We start from the raw sequence: 25,444 nt of genomic DNA, 5'->3' as shown, positions 1-25,444 counted from the left end.
CCAGATGGAGTTAAATCAATCGCTGTTTGCATGCATCCTATCAGATCTAGATGAAAAGTAGCCTGTAATCTCTTTGGAGCCAGAAGTCTCTCTCTGGTTCCCATTTATACAGTGTCTTCATGAAATATGGTGGAATCCCAGTTCATGGCTGGGGCTAGTAGTTGGTATCACAAATAATCCATTAACAGCAGGACAAGGCAAACGCTAGCATGCCGTAAGCAGGAGAGTGTTACCTCATTCCACAGGAGAACAGAGATAAAACTTGCACAAGCAAATAGGATATATTTGCTCTTGCATCACATGTGCAAACATATAACTACAGTCTGTACATATACAATGAAGTCCTAGGAACAGCAGTGTTTTAACTCTCTGGTTTACATGAGGTGTCCTGCTAGCAACAAGCAAACATGCCCAAGAGTATGTACAAAGCCAGCCATGGACAGACTGACAATCAGCCTTCTTTCACATACGGCATTTTAGTAATCAAGCCTAGAAACAGGCCCAGTATTGCACCAAAGTTGCAGCACTATAGATTTGTCCTTGGCAGGTCTCCTTATGGGAACAATCTTCTCCTAACCATCTCCTTCCAGAACATGGTCACTTGCCCAGGAGTGCTGCTGAATCCCTAGAAATGCCTATGCTTTCTGTAGCAATAGTTAGCATGCTCAGAGGACAGCCTCCTTCAGCAACTAAATTACAGAAGATGCAAATTTTTTAACTCTCCCCCAGCTTACTTTATCCTCCAAGGTGCATTTGTACATTGTGAACAATGAGAGTAAATACACAGTGTGGTTTGCTACCCTTCAGCAGCAGCAATGTCTGGATAACCAAGCATGAAAACAGTGCTGGATAGATAAATCCTAGCTGCCGATGTATCTTCTTCCTCTCTAAAAAAAGACCACACACTCTAACATGAGCTTCATTTCTAGCTTGTGTAATCGTGCAGCCATGGTTTCTACCTCACTTGATCACTAATACCATCGGGGTTTGTGCACCTGTGCTTGCAAATACCTTCTTTGCTTTCCCTTCCAACTCAGTCCTAGCAAGGCATAGGCTCTTTTTCATCCGTTTGATCAGATGGCAATACACAACGGATGTGAGCAAGACCAGCCTGATGCTGAATCGCTGTGTTGGTGCCAGTTCTAAAGAAAAACACTCCCTCCGAGAGAAAGAACACCAACTAGGTTCAGCAGAGAGGTGGGATGGAGAATAACATGCTTCACATCACAAGTGAGCCTTTGGAAGATGGCTAAAGTAAACAGGAATCAGTCTTGAGTTTTAAAGGCTTAAGAAGACCTAAACTTTTGGAAGCACCCAGATGCTCCATTTCTTTGGAGTGTGGAACTGCTTGGCATTGTAGCACTCAAACCTTAGTTCAAGAGCACTCCCATAAAAGATTGAGACAACATGAACCCACAAATTAGGGGTGGGAAAACCCCAAGGTATCCAGCAGAGAGCACTGCAGACAAGAGAGTTCTCTTACTGGTCATTCCTCATCCAAATGGCTTCTGGACCCTGTGCTTTCAAAAACAGGTGAAAACATTGTCACTTTTAGCTTCTAGATGGACCTAAAAAAGATAAAGATAGCCTCTCCTGTAACATTTAGCTATTTCTTCAATCCTTCCTCCAACATGTCAGAAAAGTCTGTACGGCCATGTGATAGCGAAGCTGTAAAAGGAGAACTCAGACCTCACACGGCTGTTGCAGAGAAAATAAATTAAATCTTTGCATCAGAGCTTTCTTGTTTCCACCAGAAGAAAACTGGTGAGATTCCCATGCCTGAACCTCCCACTTTTATTTTTGTAGAAGGAGTTAGGGAGAGTGAGGAAATCAGAAGAGGCTCTGTTTAAACTTGACATGGACAAGTGTATGATACAGACAGACAGAGTTGGCCCTGGAGGATCCCAGGGGCAGAACAACACTTACCCAAGAGTAACAGAGGAACCACAGGGACAGAATAGCTGAATTACTAATGATCGTGGGCACCCTTTCATGTAAAATGTCTCTGGGACCTGAGCACCAGAAGGTAGCAACTGTAATGCTAATCTTCAAACAGAGGTCCACATGACAGCCAGGGAATTACAAGTCTGCAAGCCTGGCATCTAGACTGGATTAATTAGTAGAAGCAATAACAAAAGATAGCATTAACAGACAATAAATATGATCTTTTTGTTAAGGATCAACATGACTTCTATGAGGTGAGGTCCTGTGACACCCACCTCTCGGTATTCTTTGGAGAAATCAGTGATCTCATTGACATAGTTAACTCATTTAAAAAAAAGTCTTTGATTACATTCTTGAGAAAATGTCTTTAAGTATGTAACTAGTCATGAGACAAAGAGATATGGTGGGGTTCTGCAGGTGGCATGAAAAAAGCAGATAGGAATTGACTATTCTGTCAGATGTAAAACCTATCAGAAGGAAGCCATTAAAAAAAAAAAACCCAAAGATTAAAAAAAAGGACTTGGCTTTTCACTAGGTAGTAGACCTGCAAGTTCCCTGGCAAGGGATGATGATACAAAAGGTTACATTTGTTCAGGAGAACTGAATGGAAGAAAGAGCCATCAAGGATTAGTAGAGAGGTAGACATCAAGCTCAGAGAAGCCCCAGAGCTGAAAATGTTTGGAAGCTGTGAAAGTGTTAAAAGGAAACGTCATATATGTTCCTGCTGCTCCATCTTCAATAGTGGCCACAAGCAGGCACTGAGGGAAGAAGAAGAATGATACTGGACTAGATGGACCCTTAGTCTGAGCCAGTTTGGCCATTCTTATGTTCATGTGTTCTTCTGTGTGAAGAAGACTGAAAACATTGAAAGGAAGCCTTGGAAATGAGTTCTCCCATCATAGTGCAGTGATTTAAAAAAAAAAAAAAAAAAAAAAAAGATGAAGTAACAGAGAGGTCTTATTTCCCAGAAGAGAGGGAAAGATGAAGAGGGGAGCTATTTCAAACACCCATCTGAAAAACTCCGGGCAAGCCTTATGAATCACTGGAAGAGAATCGGCCTCACACTTTGATAGTCAGGATACAGTTTAAGCAAAGGTTTTGAGGTTACATTGTAATTGCCCAATTAGCTCTTGCGTGCAAAAGGGATTCTCTTGCATTTATCCATATCCAGCAGGGCAGAAATCCAAAGCTTTCTGCCCTCTGTGGATTTGCTCTTCCAATTCATTAGGATTAATTTCACCACCCACACAATTGTCTGAATCTCATCCTCCCCTCCTGCCCCATTGCCACCTGTCAAAGTTATAAAGATGATTGGTGCTTCTTAAAAGCAGCACAGAGCATCTTTATCCATCTATTTACTGACAGATGCTTCTTTCCCCCCTCCTTTGCTAGACTAGTTCTTTCCAAAAGCCTGCAGTCTGTCAAGCTGTCCCCAGAGCACATATGTGCATGCAGTGTTTAACCACATCACCTCCTGTAACCCTAGCATGTAATGTAACTGTGTTCCTATCCCCCTAAAATCCTAGGTAGCATTTTATTTTGACAAGTCCCAAGTAAAAACACAAGAAGATTTTCAAATCTATTAGCCATCAAAATAAATGATAACCTGTGTAAACTGGCCAGCATAGAGACTTCAGGCTGGCCCAGAGGTATCATTTTTATTTCTAAAGCAGAGGATAAATTTTGGTAGATTAACATGCATGCAATCCTGTTGTCGAGTCATTAGGCAGAACTAGGACAGACTGTTTCTCCTTACCTCTCCCTATCTCAGTCCAAGGCTTGTACAGAGTCATGGGAAACAAGGGGGGGGCATTAATCTTTCATGCTCTGGCTCATCTACCCCTGTTTATTAAGTGACATATTTTCAGAAAGCCTCTTGAATTATGGTACCAGAGCTGCTCTGTAAATTAATTGGTTTGGGAAGAACCATCTCTGATCCTGTTGGCTTCACAGTACAAAATGAAATCCTAGGAGTTTTCTTTCAAACTGGAAATCATGATAGCAACAGAAAGCCTGCACTTCCATTTTAAAAAGACCGAGTGCTGGAAGAGTGCTTCTGACCCACAGTTCCCTCCAGTGCTAGAAGCTATCTGAACTCCATCAAAGGGGAGCACAGGTAAACTGGGAACCCTCAATAAAACGCTTTGCTTTGAAACTTCTATCACAGTCCTTGAAAAGAAATCAGAGCATTTTCAGCAGCCAAAGCTGGAGAAGAGCAAGAACAGTCTCACAAACGTAACTTCACATCAAAACCCAAGGGACAGCACAGCAACAAGGCACCGAATCATAGAATCCCTCAAGTTGGAAGGGACCTGTAAGGACTGTCAAGTCCAACTCCCTGCTCTTCGCAGGACTACCAAAAACTAAACCATAATGACTAAGAGTGTCGTCCAGACTCTCCTTGAACTCTGACAGGCTTGGTGCTGTGACCAATTCCCTGGGGAGCCTGTTCCAGTGACCTACCACCCTCTCAGTGAAGAGCTTTTTCCTAATCTCCAGTCTGAACTTCCCCTGACGCAGCTTCATTCCATTTCCTGGTGTCCTAGAATCAGACAAGCCAGCCTCTCTGCACACCAGTGCCTCAGCTGCAGAGTGGGAACAACAGCCTTTTCCTTTTCCAGAGAAATACTGGGAAGTACACTAGAGAAGAGGGAGAAAGGATCATGCGCTGGAGTGGAGAAGGCTAAGCAGATCTCTTGGGTACCCTCCTGTTCCAGCACCTGCAATGGCAGCACAACATGGAGATACTCACGTTTGCTTTAAACTGGCAAGTACCATCAGCAGGCTCCAGAGCACAGAACTGCTCAGAGGGAGCTAATGTATCCTTGCGAGAAGCATGGCACACAGCCCCCTCATGCTGTGTTGTTTTCTGACCCACTGTTTCTGCATCCCCCAACCCCTTGAACAGTATCCACCGTGCTGCAACACGAGTGTCTGCAATTTTTACACTGTCATCTCGAGTTGCTTGGGCTTTCCTGACAGAATTAAATGAATAGCAAATTGAGTGCTCTCTTTCCCTCCCCCTTACTTCACTCTCCCCTTGCTTTTGTACATGCTGAAGTAAAAAGCTTCCTCTGAATCAGATTTCAGCTGTCACAAAGCCAGCAGTTTTCTCCTAGGAAGTCTGGGTGCTAATGACAGAAATAGCAGCTGCCTCCAAATACCTCATCTGCTACGCGCGGTCAAAGGGCAGTAAAAGCCAAGGCCGGGAGCAGGTGTGGGGGCTGACTGCTTGCAGATCCTCCCTGCCCTCCCCCAGCAAGCTCTGGTGGGGAAGGGAGGGGGACCACAGCCTCCTGATTGACAGGAGGCCCAGGGAGAGCCACCGAGGCAGCAGGAGTGAGGCTGCAACAGGGCACGGGCTCACCTGGGCACAGGTCAGGCGGGTGCTGCCAGCAGGACGCAGGGCCGCTGCCCCTCAGCCCGCCACCCAGAAACCCTGCTGCTGCCTCCCATTCCTATGGGATCCACATCAACCCAGGCAGTTACGTCCCAGACACCAAAAAGGGTTTTAACCTCTCAAGCATCCCACAAGCATCTCCTCCCACCCCAACAAGAGTGCTCTTTACCATCTTACAGGTGAGACAACCCAGGGCAAAGAGATTGAATTGACTTGCTGGAAGTGTGATTGAGGTGGGAACTAGGACTAAAGCTTTGGTATTTCTCTTTCTCAACATCCAGTGCTTTACTCAAAATGAAGGTTTGGTTGTTCTCGGCTAGGGTCCAAGGACATGCTTTGTTGGCAGCATTATGCAATCTGTTTAGAGCTTTTTGATTCCCACATGTTCAAAGCACTTGTACTTTTCACAAAACAGTGTGGTGTCATTGAACACGATGTTATGTTTGAACTGAAAGGAGGAAAAAAACATCTCCATCTATTATTACATGTAAATAAGAGTTGGTCTCCTACAATCATACTATCTTAGTAGAGAACGAAATAAGAGTGAGCTTGACCCTAGCTGGGCTAATTAGTGACGATCTATCATCAATTTACTGAGACAAAAAAGCATCCTGTCAGATCCACCATCATTTCTTTCTCTCTGCATGAAGGCATCCTGGGATAGAAGGGAGGGTGGAGGAGAACACAGAAGTACCTGAGGACCTCATCATGTCATAGGGACACTAAAGAGCACAGTTTAAGTTGTGTGCGTGATCCTGTTTTAACAGGGTCGCTTACCTGCATCACCCAGGTCTTACCACAGTAGGAGTTTAAATGGTGGCAGGAAAGTGTAATACTGCCTGCAGGTGTCAGCTTCAGCAACTTATTAGAAACATGCTCTTACTGGAGAGAGCCTCCAGAGTACTCCAGCAAATTTTTGCAAAGGGCACAGAGGCTGGCAGTGCTTAGTGAGAGCTACCACTGTGACAAGTGCCAGCTGCAGGCTTCACAGTTTAGAGAAGGTATCTTGTGCCACATTGCTAAGACAGACTTCAGGACCTATCTTTTTATTTGGGTGATCCTGAGAGTATGACATTATTTAAAGTGCTGCTTCTGCAGATAGGCAGAAGGAAACAAATTTATTCCTTGTAAAAACTGCCCTACAGATGAGTGGAAAGTAGCCAGAATTTTGGTTTATTTTCAGATCTGCTTCAATGTATGTTATCAAAACTAAACCAGAAATAATGCTGGTGCCATTTGATTTCCACTAGAATAGTCCCAGCTAGAAGGAGCAGGGGGGTCAGGTTCTCATGTTTGAGTACTCCCAATAGTAAGAAGTGCCTTGATACAAGCTGAGTGATTTTCTTCTTTCATGCCTACTCTCTGTTCTGTCTCTGTTCAGTCTCTCTATTTTAGAGTAGCATACAAGCTGAATACAGAGAGCAGGCAAGTCCTAGAGCCCCACAGAAGCTCACATGTCTCGCTGTTTCTAGAGCAATGGTAAGCAGCAGCATCCCAAAGACAGGCACAACAGCCACCCAGCCAACAGTCACAGGAAATTAGCTGTGCCCCCCAGGATTTAAGAGGCCCCCAGATATCTTTCAAGGGAGCTAAATACTTAAGTGTCTTTCCCAGTAGGTGCTCATAATGGGCAACATACCTATACTGCAGTAGCATTACAGTTCTAAACATATCCAATGGTACAGCACGGGTTCTGTTGCAGGATCCACAATACGAGCTTAACTTTCTTTTCTTGTTTCCCAATTCACAGATTTATTGCCCCTGCTAGTAGCAGGTCATCTGGTGTGGGGCTCATTTGAGTTAACTATCACTTCTGGGCACTTAAGTTCTTCGACAGAACAACAACTTTACAAACAATGAGTGGCAGGGCACTAAAACCTTTCCAACTCAACTGATAAAGCAGTTCTCCATGCTTCATGGGCAGTTCAGATGCTTAACATAAGGGATATTGTGATGATTAATAATTAACTGGCTGGAGACACTGAGAGCCCAAGGACAGATGCCTCCCATCTGCAAGCTCCAGGAGCTGAGGCTGCACTTTGCAGGAGGGAGGGAGGCGAGCTGGTCGGGTGACAAGGTGACAAAGTTGGTGTGCCCCTGAAAGTCGGCAGCCTTTTCAAGACACTTTGTCTTTTGTCTCCCAACACAGAAGAAGGTATAATCCTGCACTTCTCCAGGTGGCTTTCACTATCCTAGCCACCGGGGGACCAGAGCAGCCATGATGCCTGCCAATTGCTGGTGACAACTCACCTAAATGAGATGCATCATTAGAAGCTACATTCATGTTTTTAATAGGCTTTAACATCAGCTTTAATGAGACACCTCTGAGACCTCTGGAGAGGCAACAGACAGCTGGAAACATGCTTTAACATCCTGTGGGTATGAGAAGTAGAATCCAAGTTCAGAGGTACCAAGTACAGGACTTTTAAGCACCTGATGTGTTAGAGACTATTAGATTGTTCTTTACATTAACTTTAAAAACTCCACCTGCATAGATTTATTTGATCCAGCAACAGCTTTAACTGTATCAAGATTATCCAAAACAGCAGCTGCAATAGGCACTGAACTGCGTATCTCAGAGTATTTACACATTACAAAGGGAATCCTTGAAGCATTTCAATAACATGCTGTATTACAAACAGCATGTAAAAAGTCACAGGTGGACGTGTGAGCTGCCTAGCATAACTTTACTGCAGAGATGGATTTGGAAGATAGGATGTCACTTTTACTTCAGCTTGCTTCCTGCTTCCTTGCCTTTCTCACAGAAGTAGAGGGTGTTTTAAAGAGTGTTGAAAAAGTTCAAGTTCTGGTTGATCCTGTGGTGTTGAAGACTGTGAAAGAGAGAAGTATGAGGAGTTTCTCCATCCCCATCCCCCTTTTCTCTTGCCTCTTGATTCAGCTCTCAGATGAAGTGTTCCCTCCCATTTGCTCTGCCTGAATACAAGGGACAGAAGAGTATGCTCAGCAGTCAGGGGGATGTATGAGCAATCCAGTTAACAGGGTGCTGGGATGAACACCTTTCTGTCCTCCCTTGTCCCGCAAGGCACGTCCTGCCTGCTTGCTGGGCTTTGCCAAGGCCTCTGGCTACCATGATGCAGAGCATCTCCTGCCAGCAGCACTCTGCCCAAGGGAAGAGACAGAATTTGACCTGGACAACAAAAACAACTGAAATTTTCATGGGTCCATGGGTTTGCATTTGTTTATCCTTCCCAAGGCTTTTGCTCAGCAGAAGTCACAGCTCTTTTGCTTATATTACGAGACCCATGGGGAAAAAAAGGATTTGTAGTACTTCCTTCCTTCTGGTCCCCAAAACACCTGAGCTTGAAATGGACCCGCTTAGTTTGCCCATTTCTTCTTGGCTTACACTGGAATGAATCTGTTCTGTTTCAGTTCGGTACAACCCATTCCTCAATGCATTAGCCCCCAATATTCTCGCAGTAGCAAGCACACAAGGCACAGTGCTCCAGCAGCAGAAAACAGAAGAGGTCTATTCCACATCCCAAAGAGAAGATAGCCAGCTGTCTTGGATAACAAGCAGCCATAAAAATTAGAGTGAACAAGGGCACAGCAAATGGCACTGCAATCAAGAACAATGAACGTTAGAACTGGAGACAGATGGTGGGTGGATTTCAGCTCAGGACATGCATTTTTAGCTCTGGCCTCTGCAGATTTGGAAACCTCCAGCACTGCCTTCCCACCTTTACACAATGCCTCCATCACAGGGGTACTCTAAAGATGTACTAGCCTGTGTACTCTTAGTGCTGGGACAGACTCAGAAAAAAGGCTGCACAAGTAATTGACTCTTCAGGTTAGGTAGCCAGTTACGGACGAAAGGGCAGAAGAGATCCTCTCAGGGCAACAAAGCCTGACATCTGTCTAACGATGCCCTGAATGGAAACAAAGCAATAGGAGGAGGGAAGAGCAAGGTTGGCCTTTACTTACCAGGAAAAGCATGTGCTTTCTGCTTGTACCTTATAACCAGGAGTCCAGACACTTGTCCAGGATGATACAGACCAACTTTCTAACCCCCTCAGCCTGCCAGAGGGGATTTGGCCCTCCACCTGCCTCAGAAGGAAGCAGCAGCATCACCCTCTCACAGTGTATCTGGAGTCAGGCCTTCTCGGTCCTTCATGGTGAGGCAGTTTTCTTTCATATGAAGTAAAGAAAAGATTCCTTTCATATAAAATACAGGTTCAGTGGGCCAGAGAACAAGTGTGAGTAACACTATAGCCTGGCTTCAGCCTGGACACCCTCTGGAATAGCTAGGATCCACTGGAAACATCCACTCTTCTGCTAAGTGAGTATTTCAAACAAAACCTAAATGTTTTGACACAAGAGACCCAGAACAACCAAATCCAGAGTTTCCTGCTGTCTGTTTCTATGGCAGACCTGCATGAAGAGGCAGTTGTGTTTGAGTCCCTCAGGGATTTTAACCAGGCCTCTGTCACTCCAGATGCATCAGCACACTGGATGGTAGAAGTCAAATGCAGAACTACTACTGATCCTCCCCCAGCACATAAGTAGCACTCATGTCAGAACCTCTGGGCATGTCATGCCAACTCAAATGCCCTAAAATATTCAAGACATCTCTACAAAGTTGATAGCTATGAAACAGGATCCATGAGGAAAGAGACCTGGACCTTTCCTGTGAGGAAGCCAGAGGTCAGATGGATATCCTAAAACAGCCCTTGGTGTCTATGCTTAGGCAGCTCAATGGAGCCTTTCATTTTCTAGATAAGTGATTTGCTAAGAAAGCACCTCACCTGCCTGGAAATATCTACAACCTAGGCTGCTGCTTATGCAACTAGAAGCAGCCTGCTGAGGCTCTTACCCCAAGTACTACCCAAGAGTGCAGGTTAATGACAGAGGTAATGATTTATCAGATTAGTCCCATGCTTAACCTCTGGGTCCTCTCTTTCTGTCACTTCTCACATTCACCAGGCTAATCCAGAGCTGGGGGAACTGACAAATACAGGGCAATTATAAAATCATCTCCTCCAAGTAGTCCCAAGCAGAGCAAGACACACAGATGAGCAAAGAACAGATGTCTAGAAGAACATCTAGGGATTTCCCCAGATGTCTAGGGAAAACTAACCTATGGCAAAGCCTATAATTCACTCTAGAAGGCAACATTGGGCTCCTCACGCACTCTAAACCCTGAGGCAGCAATCAGCATCTAGGAAGCTTTTTTTCTTGCATCAGTGTCCAGTGTAAATCAATCACTAGCAGAAGATATTGAAGAGAACAGCAAAGGGGTTGATAGTTCCTTGTGGGTTTAAGTAAGACTGCATGGAAAGCATAGTAACAGATCCATGGTTGAAGGTTCAGCAAACCATGTTATCAACAGAGCTTGTGCTGTGCCAGGTCCTCCATCTCCCAGAGATGTGAATCTATCAGTAGTCACATGGCATTTGACCCACATGTTGACCCACATGGAGGCGCTTACTAAACAGGCTGAAATGCTTTCAGCATTTCTAGCATCTGACACTTGCTTCTGTAGATAAGCATTCCTACCTATCAGAGATCACTTGTAACCCACAGCATTTCTTCTTCCCTTATCATTGCTTTTCCAGACACCTTAAGATTCATTGCTGAAAAACTAAGTTGCCAATTAAAAGAATTTTCCACTCTTAGGACATACCCTCATATTTTGCTCTAAGATGAGAAGTCTCACAGATTCACTTGCTGATTAGATAAAGCTCTGAAGTAAGGAGATAACTACTTTCACTCCTCTAGATTTTTCATACTCGAAAACATCCAGTGCCTACCTAGAACAGTATCAAACATTTTTTTCTTTCCTAACAGTTTGAGTCCATTTGCTAGAGAAAGAATCATCAGATGTGAATTTTGCTTCTTTTCTTCCCCAGCAGAAATATAGATTTTACGTATCGATTGATCTCTGCCTCCCTTCCCAGCTTCAGCTACGTCATCTTCGCATAATGACAGGAACAAGAGAGACTGAAACAAATAGAGAATTAGAATAAGGGCAACCCAGGTCACTAACGTAGCTTTTGGCCCTAGGATACTCATTTAAATTCATTCATTGCACTAATGCACAACTATATACCTGTCCATCACCACACTTAGAAATGGATATGACAGCTGTTCTGACTTCGTAGCTCTGTTACCATCACTAATGCTCAGCTCTCCCCAGCAGAAGCTCCCACCACACGCATAAATCGTCCCTCTGGGCTGCCTCAGTAGGAAGCTGGATGACCAGCTGAGCCATGGAACCACAGCAGCTCAACCTATAAACCAGGGATGAGGTACAAAAGGCAAAAGGGTCTGCTTTGCTACTGCCAGCGTAAATTTAGTTGGTAGGAGAGTGACAGTCTCCTGTACTGTCAACGCATCAGCTTTCATCAATACTAAGAGGGTTTTGTTTGTTTGGGGGTTTTGCTTGTTTGTTTTCTAGAACAGCCAAGTGACATTAGGAACCTTGACAGCCTAATGAGCCAGAGGCTAAATCTTGCTGACAGAAGTGTCATGTTCTAAAAGGAGCCTGCCTTGCTGTTTTGGGAAACCCCAAAAAGCACCAGAGAAAATTCACTGGAAGCCAGCTTCCATATGGTTTCAAGAGGAAACAATCATTTCTCTCAGGGTTGCTCAGAGACAGGCCAAGGGATTGTGACTTTACTTGTAGATAGGGTTAAAGGACAAATTCCAGTAGCAGCAAAAGTTTTCTGTATCTCTAGGTTAGAGCTGACCTTACCTTGAGCCCCTGGGCTTACACCTGAAATCCCGCCCATAAGACTCCTGACTCTGCGAGAGTTCAGGCTACCTTGAAACAAGTACTTTAGAGACACTAAGTCAGATTTGTCATCTGCAGGAACCGACTCAAGAGCACTGATGTGGGAACTGGGCTAATGACAGGACCTGTGAAGCTTTGCTCCAGAGGCAGAGTTCACACATTTTTTGTGCTGTGTTAAGCTTTCCTAGGTTTTCCTCTCTCATAAGGGTTTCTTGCGTTCACTGATGTAGAGGAGAGCATGTTGTGGAGCTGTTTTCCTAGTGCACGCAGGACTAGCAGAAGTGAGAACTCCTGCGTTGCCCTGGATGAGTCAGTTCAACTCAGTCCACTGGGCAACAGAGCACTGGTTCGATGAGCTTGCTGATGGAATGAATGCTGTAGCTGAAGATAGCAATGCTCTGCATACAGTCAAGAGACAGCTCTTAAAACATCTCATGCATAAGCATAGATTAGTCAGCTAAAGAACTGCAGTGCTGGAGAAGATCAGCAGTAACATGGACAGGTAGCCAGCTTGTCACCCTGACAACATCAAAACAGACTGTTCCCCTGATGGATAACACATCTCCAGGCTGTTGCTAAGACAACAAAACCCCATTTATTATGCATAAATGGGCACACTTCATCGCTGGACTTATTAACACAGGCCACGGCACTTACTCTTTAGCTTCTTAATTGGTTTAGATCAGATGCCATGTTTGAATTCCTCTTTCTTGAAGGAAGGGGCTCAGCTGCAGCTCAGTGTATTAGTTTTTTATCTTTTCTTCCTCCAATTGATTTCCTCTCTCCAAAGATACCAGAGAAAAGGGATGTCTAGTTGCATTTCATCATTTTCTTACAGGCTTGAACTAGGCACTGACTACACCACAGTGCTCTGCATCACCAAACTGCTTTCCTTTTCCCTCTGCTTCTGAGTTCAAGCAGGGCAAGGCAGCAATCTCACTCTATGACTGGACTGCCTGAGGTCAGCCTGTTGTCACTCAAATTAAATTGATGCAGTCTAGGAGGAAAAGAAAAACAGAAACAAAGCCTCGTTTTCCTTACCTGCACACACTGCCAGGCTGCTCAGCCCGATTTATTTGAAAACTCTAAGGTACCGCCATCAGATTTTCCATAACGCCTTTTGTTGTTTGTTTGTTTTAAATTATTATTATTTTTTCCAAAGTCAAGAGTGTTTGCACTTGGAAATGTTGTGTCCAAGAAAAGTGAAGCAGTCTGGATAGCCCTCTCATATCTTGGGTTCAGGACTCTGCTGACATCCAGTGAGAGCAGCTTTCTCTGCCTCCCGTCTCATTCACAGCAGTGGTCTATCTGGTCTCTCTGGCCTCTAAGAGTCTTCCCAGAGAGTTTTTGGGCCCATAACAACAAGTATCATAGTATGACATTACTGCTACAGATTTTGCAGTGGGACCATTACTTTACCCGAGTGATTATGAACCCCAGACCTATTATGCAGCGTAAGCATCGTAACAGTCTAAACTCAGTCCTACCCCAGCAAAGGCGGCCAACTAAAAGCTCTAGGAAGGCACAGAAAACAAGCATCTGAGATCTACCCGATTCCTCACAGTACCACCTGTGACTAGCACTATGTTCAGCTACTCTTAGAAACAAAGACAGTTTAGCACTTATGTAGGACACATTATAGCACTGTGGGGAACCCATTACTAGACACCAGGCACCTGCTGTCTCGCCATTGCATTTTGTTATCCAGTACACTCTACCTGATGTGGTTTGAAGACAGCAGAATGAATAAGGCTCTGGATAAATGAAGAGTCTGTGATAAAATAAAATTCCAAGGCTAAAATCTTCCCCTTTTCCTTCAGGAATTTAAGGATTTACCTTTGACCTTACCCCCCCCAACATGCCTGTGAAGAAGATAAAACACCCCAGATCTTCCTTAGCCAGGGCTTATTTGTGGAAGGGGAATTCTTATGAGCTTTGAGAGTGGCCACAGGATAAATAAGAGTAAGATACACCTACTGAGCCCTTTCAGGAACGTGGCAAACTTTTGAGTGAACAGTGCATTTTGGAGACCTGAAATGATTCAGATTTGGCAAATAGTTTTGGCCAGTGATGATTGGCAAATATTTTAAGGAAGAGTCAAAACACTTCATTTAATGCATTTCAAAAAGTGGTGATTTTGTTTCAGAACAATTTACATATATATTAGGAGTTGCCAGAATTTAATTAAAATCTCCCAAAGGCAATATTTCGCATTTTGCTCTCTGTTTGTTAAATACATTCAGTGTGGCCAACATATGAAGGAGGAAAATGAAAGAAGAGATCCTAGTGACTCTCTATCACTTAATCTTTCAAGACCACAAGTTGCTCTATTGACTTAGAGCATCTCTTCAGTTCATCACAGCAAGAAACTCCACAGCTATCAACCTACTTGACAAAAAATGTCCCCTTGCTTTCCACATGGCTTCCTGGAATACCAAATAGAGTCAGGTGATGCTGCACTTCTCCACACATAGCAGCTCACAAACAACTAATGAGTAGTGCAGAGATGGGACCACCACCCGCAATAGGATTTCTCACTCTTCTGACTAAGTGAGCCGAGAGCATCCGAGACTTCCACTAATAGTAATCACAAACAAGCTGACATTTTTCTGAGTAACTAGACTTATTCTTTCCTCTGGAGAGATAATAAAGTGTTCCATGATCTAGTCAGTGCTTAAAACAATCACTTCACAGAATGAAGTGCTCTGCTTGCAATCCTGTTGCTGCTTCTAAAATAGACTCAAAGGCTCCTTATGTGCTGAAGCTAGATGTACAAAGCACCTCTATTCCTTCAGTCCCAAAGCATTTAATTATAGCGGCCAAAAGTCTCACTCTCACTTTTCCACTTGCATAGGAAGCCAAAAAGGGACACTAGGATGGTAAGTCTGTGCTGGTTTTCAGTGGTACACACAGGTCAACACCTCCAAATCACATGCAAGCAATGGATGTTAAAGCAAAATGCTGAAAATGACAGAGCTGAAAAGTGCAAAATTAACTCCCACCTCCATAATATTATTTTGTATCAGAGAAGTTGTCTTAAAGTACTAAAGTTTTATGCATTTATTCTGTGGCCACACAGACCTTCTAGCTTTACGCCTTTCCTCACAGATAGCTGGTGTGTCCTCTTCACCCAGGGACTCTCTCACAATCCTTTTCTCAGAGCACATAAACAAAACCCAACTTTCACCCTATCCCAGGGTCTGCTGCAGAGTCCCACATACAGGTTCCCACACCATAACAGCTTATCCATAAAAATCCTACCTACCTCCCTCCTGGGATTGACAGAAAAGCCAGACCGCTTCTTGCGACTTCTCCTTCTTGACCCGGCACCCTCCTGCCAGCCCTCAGTCCCTAAGCCCAACTCTATGTAGAAGCAACCGTAAGATGACAGACATTTGTAGAGCCAGATGGAAACAACCTCATCAAAGCTCTTCCCCCACCTAAGCTACTCACAGGCCGTGATCAGCCTCTGATCAGCCTCTGCTGGGAGACCACAAGCTGATTAGCCACACAGAGCCTGGTCAATGTTTCTTGGTGGTACACCTGAAACTACTTCTCCTCTCCCACGGAGGAAGATGAGCTCATTACAAAACCTTGTGGCTTGTAACACCACCTTCCTCCTTCTCTCCCTCCCCAGAAATGCTGCCCTCTGTGCAGATGCAGCCTCCTGGGATGCTCTGTTCCACTATGCCAATAAAAATCAGGAGTGAGATTCACGGTCCTGGAACTCTTAGAAACCACATGCATGACTATAAGCTTTTACATCCTCAGCCCAAAATGCCACCCCTACTTCAACACAGGCTGCTTGCCATAATATCACAAACACAAAACAGGGGCCTTCATCACTGCCATGGAGACAAGAATGCTATTGTGCTTGTTTTTCTGTCAGGGCCACTTGGATGATGCGCTCAGTGGTGTGATGGAGAAATCAAATCAATGACACCATCACCCACGGATCAGTGAAGCAAGAGAGGCCCCAGTCAGTCACCTGCAAGGCCATCCTTTGCCATCAGCCATTGGCCTTCAGCCATTTAGCTGGCAAATCATATAAATTATATAAAGAACTGAAAGAATATGGGAGGACCATTATAAATAATTAAATTTTGGCTACCTCTCTGAAGTTGGAAGTCACAGGGAAAAAATCTCAGAGCTAGTGCATCTATAGTGGCCTGGATCTTATTTCCCTCTCATTCACTCTGGAGAGGATGACAAGTAATGTCAGTGGAATCAATTGAATAACAGTGGGACAAGGCTGAGAAAGAGACTCACCCCTGTTGTCCAAAGAGACCCTACATCATTGCTCCCTGGCTCCCTGCTGACCAGGGCTCTCATTCTCCTCTGCAGCACATCTCAGGGTCTCATTTTCCCCAGCATAAAGAGTAAGCAAAAATACCAGTAGATCAAAATGACAGGTTTGTATGTTATCAGCTGCAAAGACAGTGGAAATTCAGGACAACCATATCTGTAATAAAAGAGGGACAGCAGTGATATGAATATCTTTGCTTTTAATTTGATAGCATGAATGTGCTATCCAATAAGCTGAAAATATTATGAGAGCCCCCAACTTGACTCTCTGCCAAGCAAACTATTTTTAGTGGAATGTGTTTAGCTTGCTTGTTAAAGATTTAAACCTAGGCAATAATTGCAGTTACTCTTCTGTCTGATTTAAGTAGGCAACATTTATTAATGTACAGTGATTAAGTCAACTATTCCAAAGTAAGCCACAAAGACTTAAAGTGATGAGGAAACAGGATGATATCCTGGCTGAAGAAAGTCAACCCTGTGATCTAAGTAAGATCTGATCCATGATAAACAGCTTATTAAGGCAGAGTGGAGGGAAGAGAGCTGCAAGTTATGAAGGGGAATTTGATTTATCCCTCTGAAGGCAAAGTGATAACTGACTGATCAGAGCAAGCTCTGTCATAGATTCTATAGACCCAGTTATTTCATGCAGGTCTCTGAACAGCTGTTGGCTTAGAGTAAGTCCATGCAAGAGTGGGATTCAGATTGGGAAAGAGATTCATCCATGATCAAACCCCTGATCCATATTGTTATTCTGTGTTCACACTTAACACCATAAATCAGAGCTCAGTATCCTGCATATTCACTCTTTAAAATGTCCTGGTTGAGCAGCAAAGTTCTCCTGCCCTGTCTGTTTTGCAAGTGTACAGGTGTGTACAAGCTCTTTAGCAACAGATAAAACAGGATATAATCACCCTGCATGCTGGGGGTGAGGGAAGTTGCCTTTGATGACGATATTCCGAACACTTGGAATACCCAGTGATTTTTGCTCAATTTATTTATGTTGAAGAAAATAAATCTACAAATAAATCTACCTGCTTCAGCTATTTGTGCAAAACACCTCATTAAATAGAAGCACTTTTTTCCTAAAGAAGCCTGGTACAAATCCAATGGGTAAAAGGATAAATGGCTATAATCTTTGAATACACAAGACTACACAGAGTAGGTATTTCATAGCTGCACAAAGCCCATAATTGAACTTCTGCCCTAGGGGTAAGTTTTCCTGCAGTGTAAGTGCTTCCAGATGCCATACAGGGGTCATGTTCCTTGTCAGGAAAGCAGAGCTTTACATCCAGTTAATTGTTATCCCCAGCTGTCTTTTTTTTTTTTCATTGAGGCTAGTTTTCCAACAGTCATTCAAGCAAATGTGCTCATTTCCCAGTTCCCCCGCAATTCCCCACCACAGTGTAACAAAGTGCAGATTTTGCATGGCTGCATTCCAAACTCCATGGTGTTAAAATCATAGCAGCAATGGAAAAGCATGTAGCCTCAATAATCATAATGTAGGACTTGAACTAGAGGAGACTCAGTGGTAGTCAAACAGATGCTATATGAAAATAGAACGTGTTCTGTGTACAGAGTGGTTAACCCATGGTGTTAGTACTCACACATGAAGGTTTTCAGCGCTTGCTAAGCAGCAAAAATTACTCAGTCTGAATTAAACTGATGACCTCAGTTCAGTTCACTGTGTCTTGGTGTCCATCTCAGAACACAGTGACCATGAACAGCAAGTCCCTTCTGCCATAATTCCTTTGGACTTCATCTTTGGCGTCAATCATACGAAAAAAGGCAAAGATCATGTCCATACAGTATTCGGATCTCGTCAGCTCAGTAGCAAAATATTCACTGATTTGGGACAGCTCAACCGTGGCTGAGAGAGGAAAGTCCACACCACAGCCTGCTGCAGAACAAACTAAAAAAATTGCAAGGAAGACAGTGGATATAATAAAAGGGCAACCCAACCCCTTTATCTTCCTCAAAGTATTAATGAGAAACTCTTGTGCGTTCATTTGCAATGCCACTCCCTTGTTACCAAGCACTAGCTACCAGCTGCTTGGCTTACCAGACCTGTTGGCTGAAGAAAAGCTTGGGGGACTTCACAGTTCAGGCTGCCAAGCAACTGACATTAAACACTCAAGACCAAAGTCTAGGGAAGGATTTTACACCAACTTGCTCAGTTTTACCAATAATAGCTCTGGAAGAGGCAGCTTCAAGCCATTATAGTTGTGCTTTTCAGACTGTCCTTCAATACAGATACAGTCCTACCTAAATAGCCCTTACCACTCTCTCTTTCCTCAGAAAACAACCCAGCTTTTTTAGTCAACAAAAGATCACTTAATCTTTGTAGTAAGAAGAGGTCTGACATTTACAGCAATCAAGTGCTAATCTCTTTGGTGTCTATTCTCTGGATTCCCTCAACAGGGAAACCCACACTATTCTGTAGGCTTCCTGTTGAAGTTGTCACTGCTTGATGACAAAAAGCAAGTGTATGCCATAATCTGAAAGGTCTGGAGCTAAATATTTAGAGCTCAGTCAGCACCTGGGGCTCATAAGGTTGTATTTTCCCCAGCAAAGTTCACTAAATTTTTGGAAGATCTGAAAAATACTTCTTTTTTATCATTAGTTCATAAACAAAAAAACAGAGGAGAAGTACATCATCATCAAAACGTTCCTCGTCTGAACATGCCTCTTCTAAGCTTCTGTTGGACCAGAAAGCAAACAGGTTGTGCCAAGCCTTCTTCTCTTTGGGGGCTCATGCCAAGGCTAGGGTTTGGATCTTCTGATTTGTTAGCACAGATAATTCCCACTCGCATTCCCTCTTGCAAGACGAGGGCAAGGAAAGCCACTTGCTACACTGTGAACTTTCAGGAAACATTGCTGAGCAGCATGTCCCTGTGCTCCTCCCTGTGCTGAAACTTCACCAGTTCAGACAATGTCTTACTGCTGTTGTTGCAATTAACCTTCAGAGAAAATTATTAACTGCAATCTTATGCGTATGAGGGACTGATCCAGATTATTAGCCTAGAAACTATCTCCTTACTGCAATTCTACAGTTGTTTCTCCTCCCTGGATGAAATCCTGACCCCTTCCCCACAGCCTGGCAGTGCTTGCTCACTCAAAATTAAAGGACAATTATCTCCAACAAGGAGAGAGGTGATCACAGCTCCTTCCTTAACTGGGACACTGGAAATTAAAAAGTCCTCCCCTCACTAAGTGCTGCTCCTGAAAGATCCTGCACAAAATCAGGCACAGTTTTACCTGTAATCTGGCTTGATATGCTAAATGTTTCAAAGAAAAAAGCCGGGGTCAGCATCATCTCTGACAGCCAGAACATGATATGCTTGGATGAGGAGTTTGGGGGAGTGGGGATCAGCCTCTGTGGGGACCTGTGCTTGGCTCCTGTTCACACAATGCCTGCCTCCAAGCACAAACTCCCACCCGGCCCCACTGCCCGCCCCCCCCCGCCTCAAATCAGTACTGTTTCATACTCACCATGTCATAAACATTCAGAATCACCGGTTCATTTGCCATTGTTGATTGCAGTAGAGGCTGGATTAAAACCTTTCAGTCCCTGCCAGATGTGTGTTGCTGCCCCTAGGGTATGCTTTTACCCTGAGCCAGATAGAAGGAAATGCCTCATGCTACAGTCTCCAAAGGAAGGAGCGTGGAGGGAGGAGGAAAGGAGGGAATTCTCGCCGTTGGGGAGGGGGGGGGTAAAGTTGGTTGCAGGGAGGCAGGAAGGCTTGGGCTAGGTTTGCTGGTTGTATAGGGTTTATTTTACCCCTCCACAGCGCGACAGATCCGAGGTTTCTTTCTAACTCTGTAGCGCACCTCGGGGTCTGTAGACTCATACACCACCGTAACCAGGCGCCGTCCAGGCTCGTAAATCCCGATCCACAGAAGACAAACGGACTCCGAGCCCAAAGATAAGCCCTCTTCTGGCACCGCCAGAGAGGCGAGCGGTAGCGTGTGCGTGCGCGCGGATCTCTCGGCGTCCTTCTCGGCAGAGCGGCGTGCTGCTACAGCAGAGGGCTGCCAGCAATACGCAATAAACCGGGGCACCGAGGCACGGAGCCGGGCCGGAGCCGGGCCCCGATGGCCCCTCCGCGGGCAGAGCCCGGCGGCGCCCCGCGCCCTGGCCCGCCGGCCGCTGTCCGCCGCGCTGGGGCTCGGCCCGCCGGCAGCCGGCAGCTGTCCGCGGTGCTGAAGCGCGGCCCGCCGAGGGCCGGGAGCTGTCCGCGGTGCTGAGGCTCGGCCCGCTCTCAGGCGCTCCGGGGAGGGCTCGCCGCCCCTGGCAGGACATCGCGGAGAGGCTGCGCCAGAGGGGCTCCGGCGCGGGGCTCGGCGGTGGGAGGAGGAGGAGGAAGGGGCTGGCTGCCCCCGGGGCAGAGGGGAGATGCTGCAACCCCCATCCTGCCCACCGCCGCGCAGGCAGACCTGGCGTCGGCGCCGAAGTTAGCGGGCAGTTCTCCGCGGGAGATAGCGCGGGGTTACCCGGCGCCGGGGCTGGAGGGAGGAAGATGCCGGGCGGACGAAGCTTCCAGGCACGGTGCGGGGCCGGGGCCGGGCACCCCCAGCTATGCGCGCTCTGCTCTCCGCCAGGGTCGGTCCTTATTTCGGGAACAGCTCGTCCCGAGCCGGGCAGCCCCTGCTGACTGACAGCCGGGGGGACCTACCCCGTCCTCTACTGGCTGGATGCATCTCTGCATGGCACACGGTGGGAGGGCGGGGAAGGGACCGAGCGACTGGGCAGGGCGAGTAGTTTCACTTCTGGCCGCGGCAGGGTCTGGAGTTTCTTCCGTCCTGGAACTACTTTACACTCGTGTTAGGCCCGGGCAGCTCTGCAATGTCTTGCCAGCAAACGCTCCCCGCTGACCTGGATGCGAGAGTCAATTATAAAATCCACTGCGGTAAATTCATCTTCCTTTTGCTCCTCCTCTCTCTTTAAAGGGAGAGCAGGGTCTGTGATGGTGCTGGGAAAGGGTGCAGCTGGGGGGGCGGGGAGAAGGGGTTTCCTGCACCCAGAGATTTGCAGTGGTGTGGGAATTAGCACGCTGACCTTAAATGTTCAGACACCGCAGACTCCTGAAGCAGCCTCCCCCCACCCCGCCGCCAAAAAAAAGCAGGGATGACCTCATCTGAGTTGGAGGCGTATCTGAGGCTCTCTGCCAGCTTACAGCCAACCAGATCTGAATGAAAATCGCAGGAAGCCCGTTACATCAGCAAAGCCCAGCATGCTCCAGCCCTTCCCAATACTGTCTTCAGCCACATGGGAACCATCCCATCCGGGCGAAGGGCTCACCTGCCTTTGTCAGGAGCAGAAGGACAAGACCATAGAGCTGCAGCCTTGTAAATGACGTGTTACACAGCACGCTGGAGAATTTGTGGTGAAGGCAGGCAGCATGAAAGGAAAGTGAGTCCATGTCCTGCATAGCTAAGTGTGAGCCCGACAGAATCGGACATAAAACTTTTCCTCCAGCCAGTGCCAAAGGAGACCCAGAACTGCTTTGCCCCAAGAGTATGCATTTGCATTTTGAAAGAGCAAAGCCACAGCTCGGGCCTGGGCATGACGACATGCAATGTGGCAGGGACTCCAGCACAGTAATTTCATCCAGACTAGTCGTTCCATGAGTGGGCTAGGCAATTCTACGCACATGCCACAGGGGCTGGGCCAGCACCCCAACCATCCCCCAGCCCTCCAACCCACCAACTCCAACTTCCTTGTTAGGTGCCATTAACCATCTGGCTCAGCAGCCTGGGCCTGCAGGAGCAGTTTGTGCAGGTGGGAGAAGGTGCCTCCTCCTCCTCCCTACCATCTCAGAGTCCAGATACTGCTCAGAGGACAGACTGAGCCCCCATCATCATTTTAAAGACTATGAAGCAATGAAAAGCTCCCTCTGCAAGGGGCTAAGCACCATCATTCATGCCCTAACTTGTAAAACAAACCTCCTACTGAATCCCACAGGGCTCCTGCTAAACTCTCAAATATATCCTGAGATTGTCGCTTTGGGGTATGTGTCCTGCTCTGGTGATGGTGATGTTTTAAGGAGACTTGAAAGGAGAGGGAATAGCTGATATTAGACTGACTGATGTAATTGGAAAAGAAAAGCAGCACACAAGCTCTTCCCACACTTGTCCACATGCTTACTTGCTAAATTAACTCCAATGTCTGCTGTGCCCAGAGTTCACTAAAATAAATTAAGAGACTTAAACCAGATTCACATTCCAGGGACAGATATCTATAAATACCTAGGATTTGGGAAAGGTGACAGGCAGCCACAAGCTTAGATGTTTTGTCCTATGAACATTTCTAAAATAATCACCTAGGGCAGAAAAAGAAAAAAAGCTATAAATTAAGAGCAGAATTCCACTTCTACATTTTAGAGCTAGAAGAGGGAAAAAAATTAAAACCAAAAGCTTGTCTTCAAACTCATCTTCTTGCTTTAAGAGATCAAAGCCAGTCTAAATGTGCATTTGTTATTTAAAGGACTTTTGCTGTAAGAGAGACGGTAAATGTCACTTGCACAGTAAGACCTGGATTCACTCCCCCTAACTTGAAATGTAACTGCGAGAGCTACATTACGAAAGTCGTTGCTCTAGGCTCCCTTTTCTTCCCCTTCATGGAAAGAAGCTGTTCCACATGGTGACAGCCTCATTGGAGTTTTGGTGATCCTTCGAAAGTTCCTTTTTGTACCCCATTCTATGCTAGGCAACTTATTCTAACTCCAGATACAAGGGATCAGTCTGAAAATGAATGTCCTAACATTAATATAAGCTGTTTAACAGTCACACAAACTCTTCACAAGGCTTGGTTTGCTTTGGGTTGTGTTGAAGTGCTTCATCAGCAGCTCAGGCTGATGGCAGTCAAGAAACTGAACTGTTCTATTTCAGGTGTGTGAGTACAATCCTGCAGATAGCCCTGCTGCCAACAGGCACCAGAGTCCAAGTCTTGCCCCGTAAAAGCATTAAAATTTAAAAGAATTGCAAATACAGAGGAAAAGGGAGATTCTTCTCACTACTGGTTAGAGCAGTTCGAACTAGAGCTTTGGGATCTGTTTTGAATTATTCTTTTAACCACTTATGCTACTTTTAGGACATAGCAGAAACACACATTTTTCCCATACATATGCCTAAAGCTAGACAACACCTTCATTCACATTTAAGCAGCCTGTTGCAAGGCCTGATTTTCTCAGGCTCTTCACATCCCTAGCACTCCCTTCAAAGGGATTTATGTATTTAACTGTGGTCATCCACACTTACCATTCATGGCATAAGTAAGTGTGCATCTTCAAGGATGTTGTGGAAGGTGGCAAAGCTGACCTACGTGAGCACGTGGACCACACCCGAAAGAGATGTAAACAGCACATGGCAATGGCAATAGTGGGATAAGATTGTGAGGCTATAATAGCACAGGAACATATATAAATTATACAGGCTGTTAATATGTTTTGGAGGGCTTTAAGGAGTTGTCGTGGTTTAACCCCAGCCAGCAACTAAACACCACGCAGCCGCTCACTCACTCCCCCCCACCCAGTGGGATGGGGGAGAAAATCGGGAGAAGAAGCAAAACCCGTGGGTTGAGATAAGAACGGTTTAATAGAACAGAAAAGAAGAAACTAATAATGATAATGATAACACTAATAAAATGACAACAGCAATAATGAAAGGATTGGAATGTACAAATGATACGCAGTGCAATTGCTCACCACCCGCCGACCGACACCCAGCCAGTCCCCCGAGCGGCGAATCCCTGCCCCCCACTTCCCCGTTTCTGTACTGGATGGGACGTCACATGGTATGGAATACACCGTTGGCCAGTTTGGGTCAGGTGCCCTGGCTGTGTCCTGTGCCAACTTCTTGTGCCCCTCCAGCTTTCTCACTGGCTGGGCATGAGAAGCTGAAAAATCCTTGACATTAGTCTAAACACTACTGAGCAACAACTGAAAACATCAGTGTTATCAACATTCTTCGCTCTGAACTCAAAACATAGCACTGTACCAGCTACTAGGAAGACAGTTAACTCTATCCCAGCTGAAACCAGGACAGGAGTCTGTTTAGCTGTTTAAAAGTAGTCGTTCATGGTAAAGCAGAACTCAGAGCTTGCTTAATGCTTTTGCTTAACATTGACCTATTCTCTGATTGGAGGAGTAAGAAGATTCAGAAAGCCCCAGAACTGGTTTGAGGCAGGAAAAGGAGACATAGTAACCACTAGCCTAAAAAACAGGACAGAGAAAGAACCCACCTAGAGATCAGAAAAAGGGCCCAATGAGAGGGAAGAAGACCCCAGACCCAAATATTACTATTGGACCAGACTATGGTGTGAGGGTCAGGAACTTAAATTGTAAGAGTAAAATTGCCCAGGGAGTTTACTGTTTGGGGTCCCTCTTCGGAGGCTTGAGCTGTTTAAATTTGTGCACCATAGATAGAACAAATTACGCTTTTTATTTTGAAAGCCTTGATTAGAGATTCTGCTTTGGGGAACCTAGGGTCGAGCCTGAAGGCAGAAGAAGCACCCGAGGGTGAGCGTGTGAGGCGTGGAAAGGGGCACCCATCAGCTCACTGGAGTCACCCGCTGCGAAGGGACTCCGGTCTCCAGTGGTGCGTGTGACTCCTTCATTGGTGTGTGAATGCTCGGGCAGCAGCTTCTCCTTTAACAACGATCACTGTCTAAAGCAGACAAATGTGGTCTTACGTGTGTTCTTCGATAAAGAAAGAGGTGAAAAGGGTTAAAAGGAAAATAATGCCACAATCCAACATGGATTAGAAAACCAAGAATAGGGTACAACCTTCAGTAATTGCCTGGTACATTAACCAAGGCTGTAGCCGAGAGCTTCAGTCACCTCCTCCAGGTCCCAGTCACAAAAGTGGCAGTGCTGGGCACTGTAAACAGTCCTGTGACATTCCACTGGGGACAAGAACAAAAGAACAGCAGTGCAAGAGAGAACTAATGGATGTATTAGAGATGATGGTTGTATCTGAGGTGCTGTCTACTTGTGTCGCTATTCAGAAATTCTAGTTTAAATTAACACCTTTCCTTAATTTACCCT

The 25,444-nt window shown here is 45.6% G+C and overlaps 1 protein-coding gene across 2 annotated transcripts in view; it reads right to left on the bottom strand.

Moving 5' to 3' along the window:
* The window catches only part of LOC128139637 (deubiquitinase DESI2-like), a 76,694-nt gene that overhangs the window by 39,777 nt on the left and 11,473 nt on the right, over positions 1-25,444 (bottom strand). The window contains exon 1 of one of the 2 annotated variants that reach the window (XM_052782322.1): positions 19,890-21,288. The exons of the other annotated variant lie outside the window; for it this stretch is intronic. Coding sequence (XP_052638282.1) covers positions 19,890-19,928 — 39 coding nt within the window. The 5' untranslated portion in view covers positions 19,929-21,288. Of the gene's footprint in view, positions 1-19,889; positions 21,289-25,444 lie in introns of those variants that run through there. 2 annotated transcript variants of the gene reach the window in all.

This window comes from Harpia harpyja, chromosome 3 (genome assembly GCF_026419915.1).
Source record: "Harpia harpyja isolate bHarHar1 chromosome 3, bHarHar1 primary haplotype, whole genome shotgun sequence".
Lineage (NCBI taxonomy): Eukaryota > Metazoa > Chordata > Aves > Accipitriformes > Accipitridae > Harpia > Harpia harpyja.
Note: the sequence above shows the minus strand (reverse complement) of the source record. Positions and strands in the feature narration are given on the sequence as shown.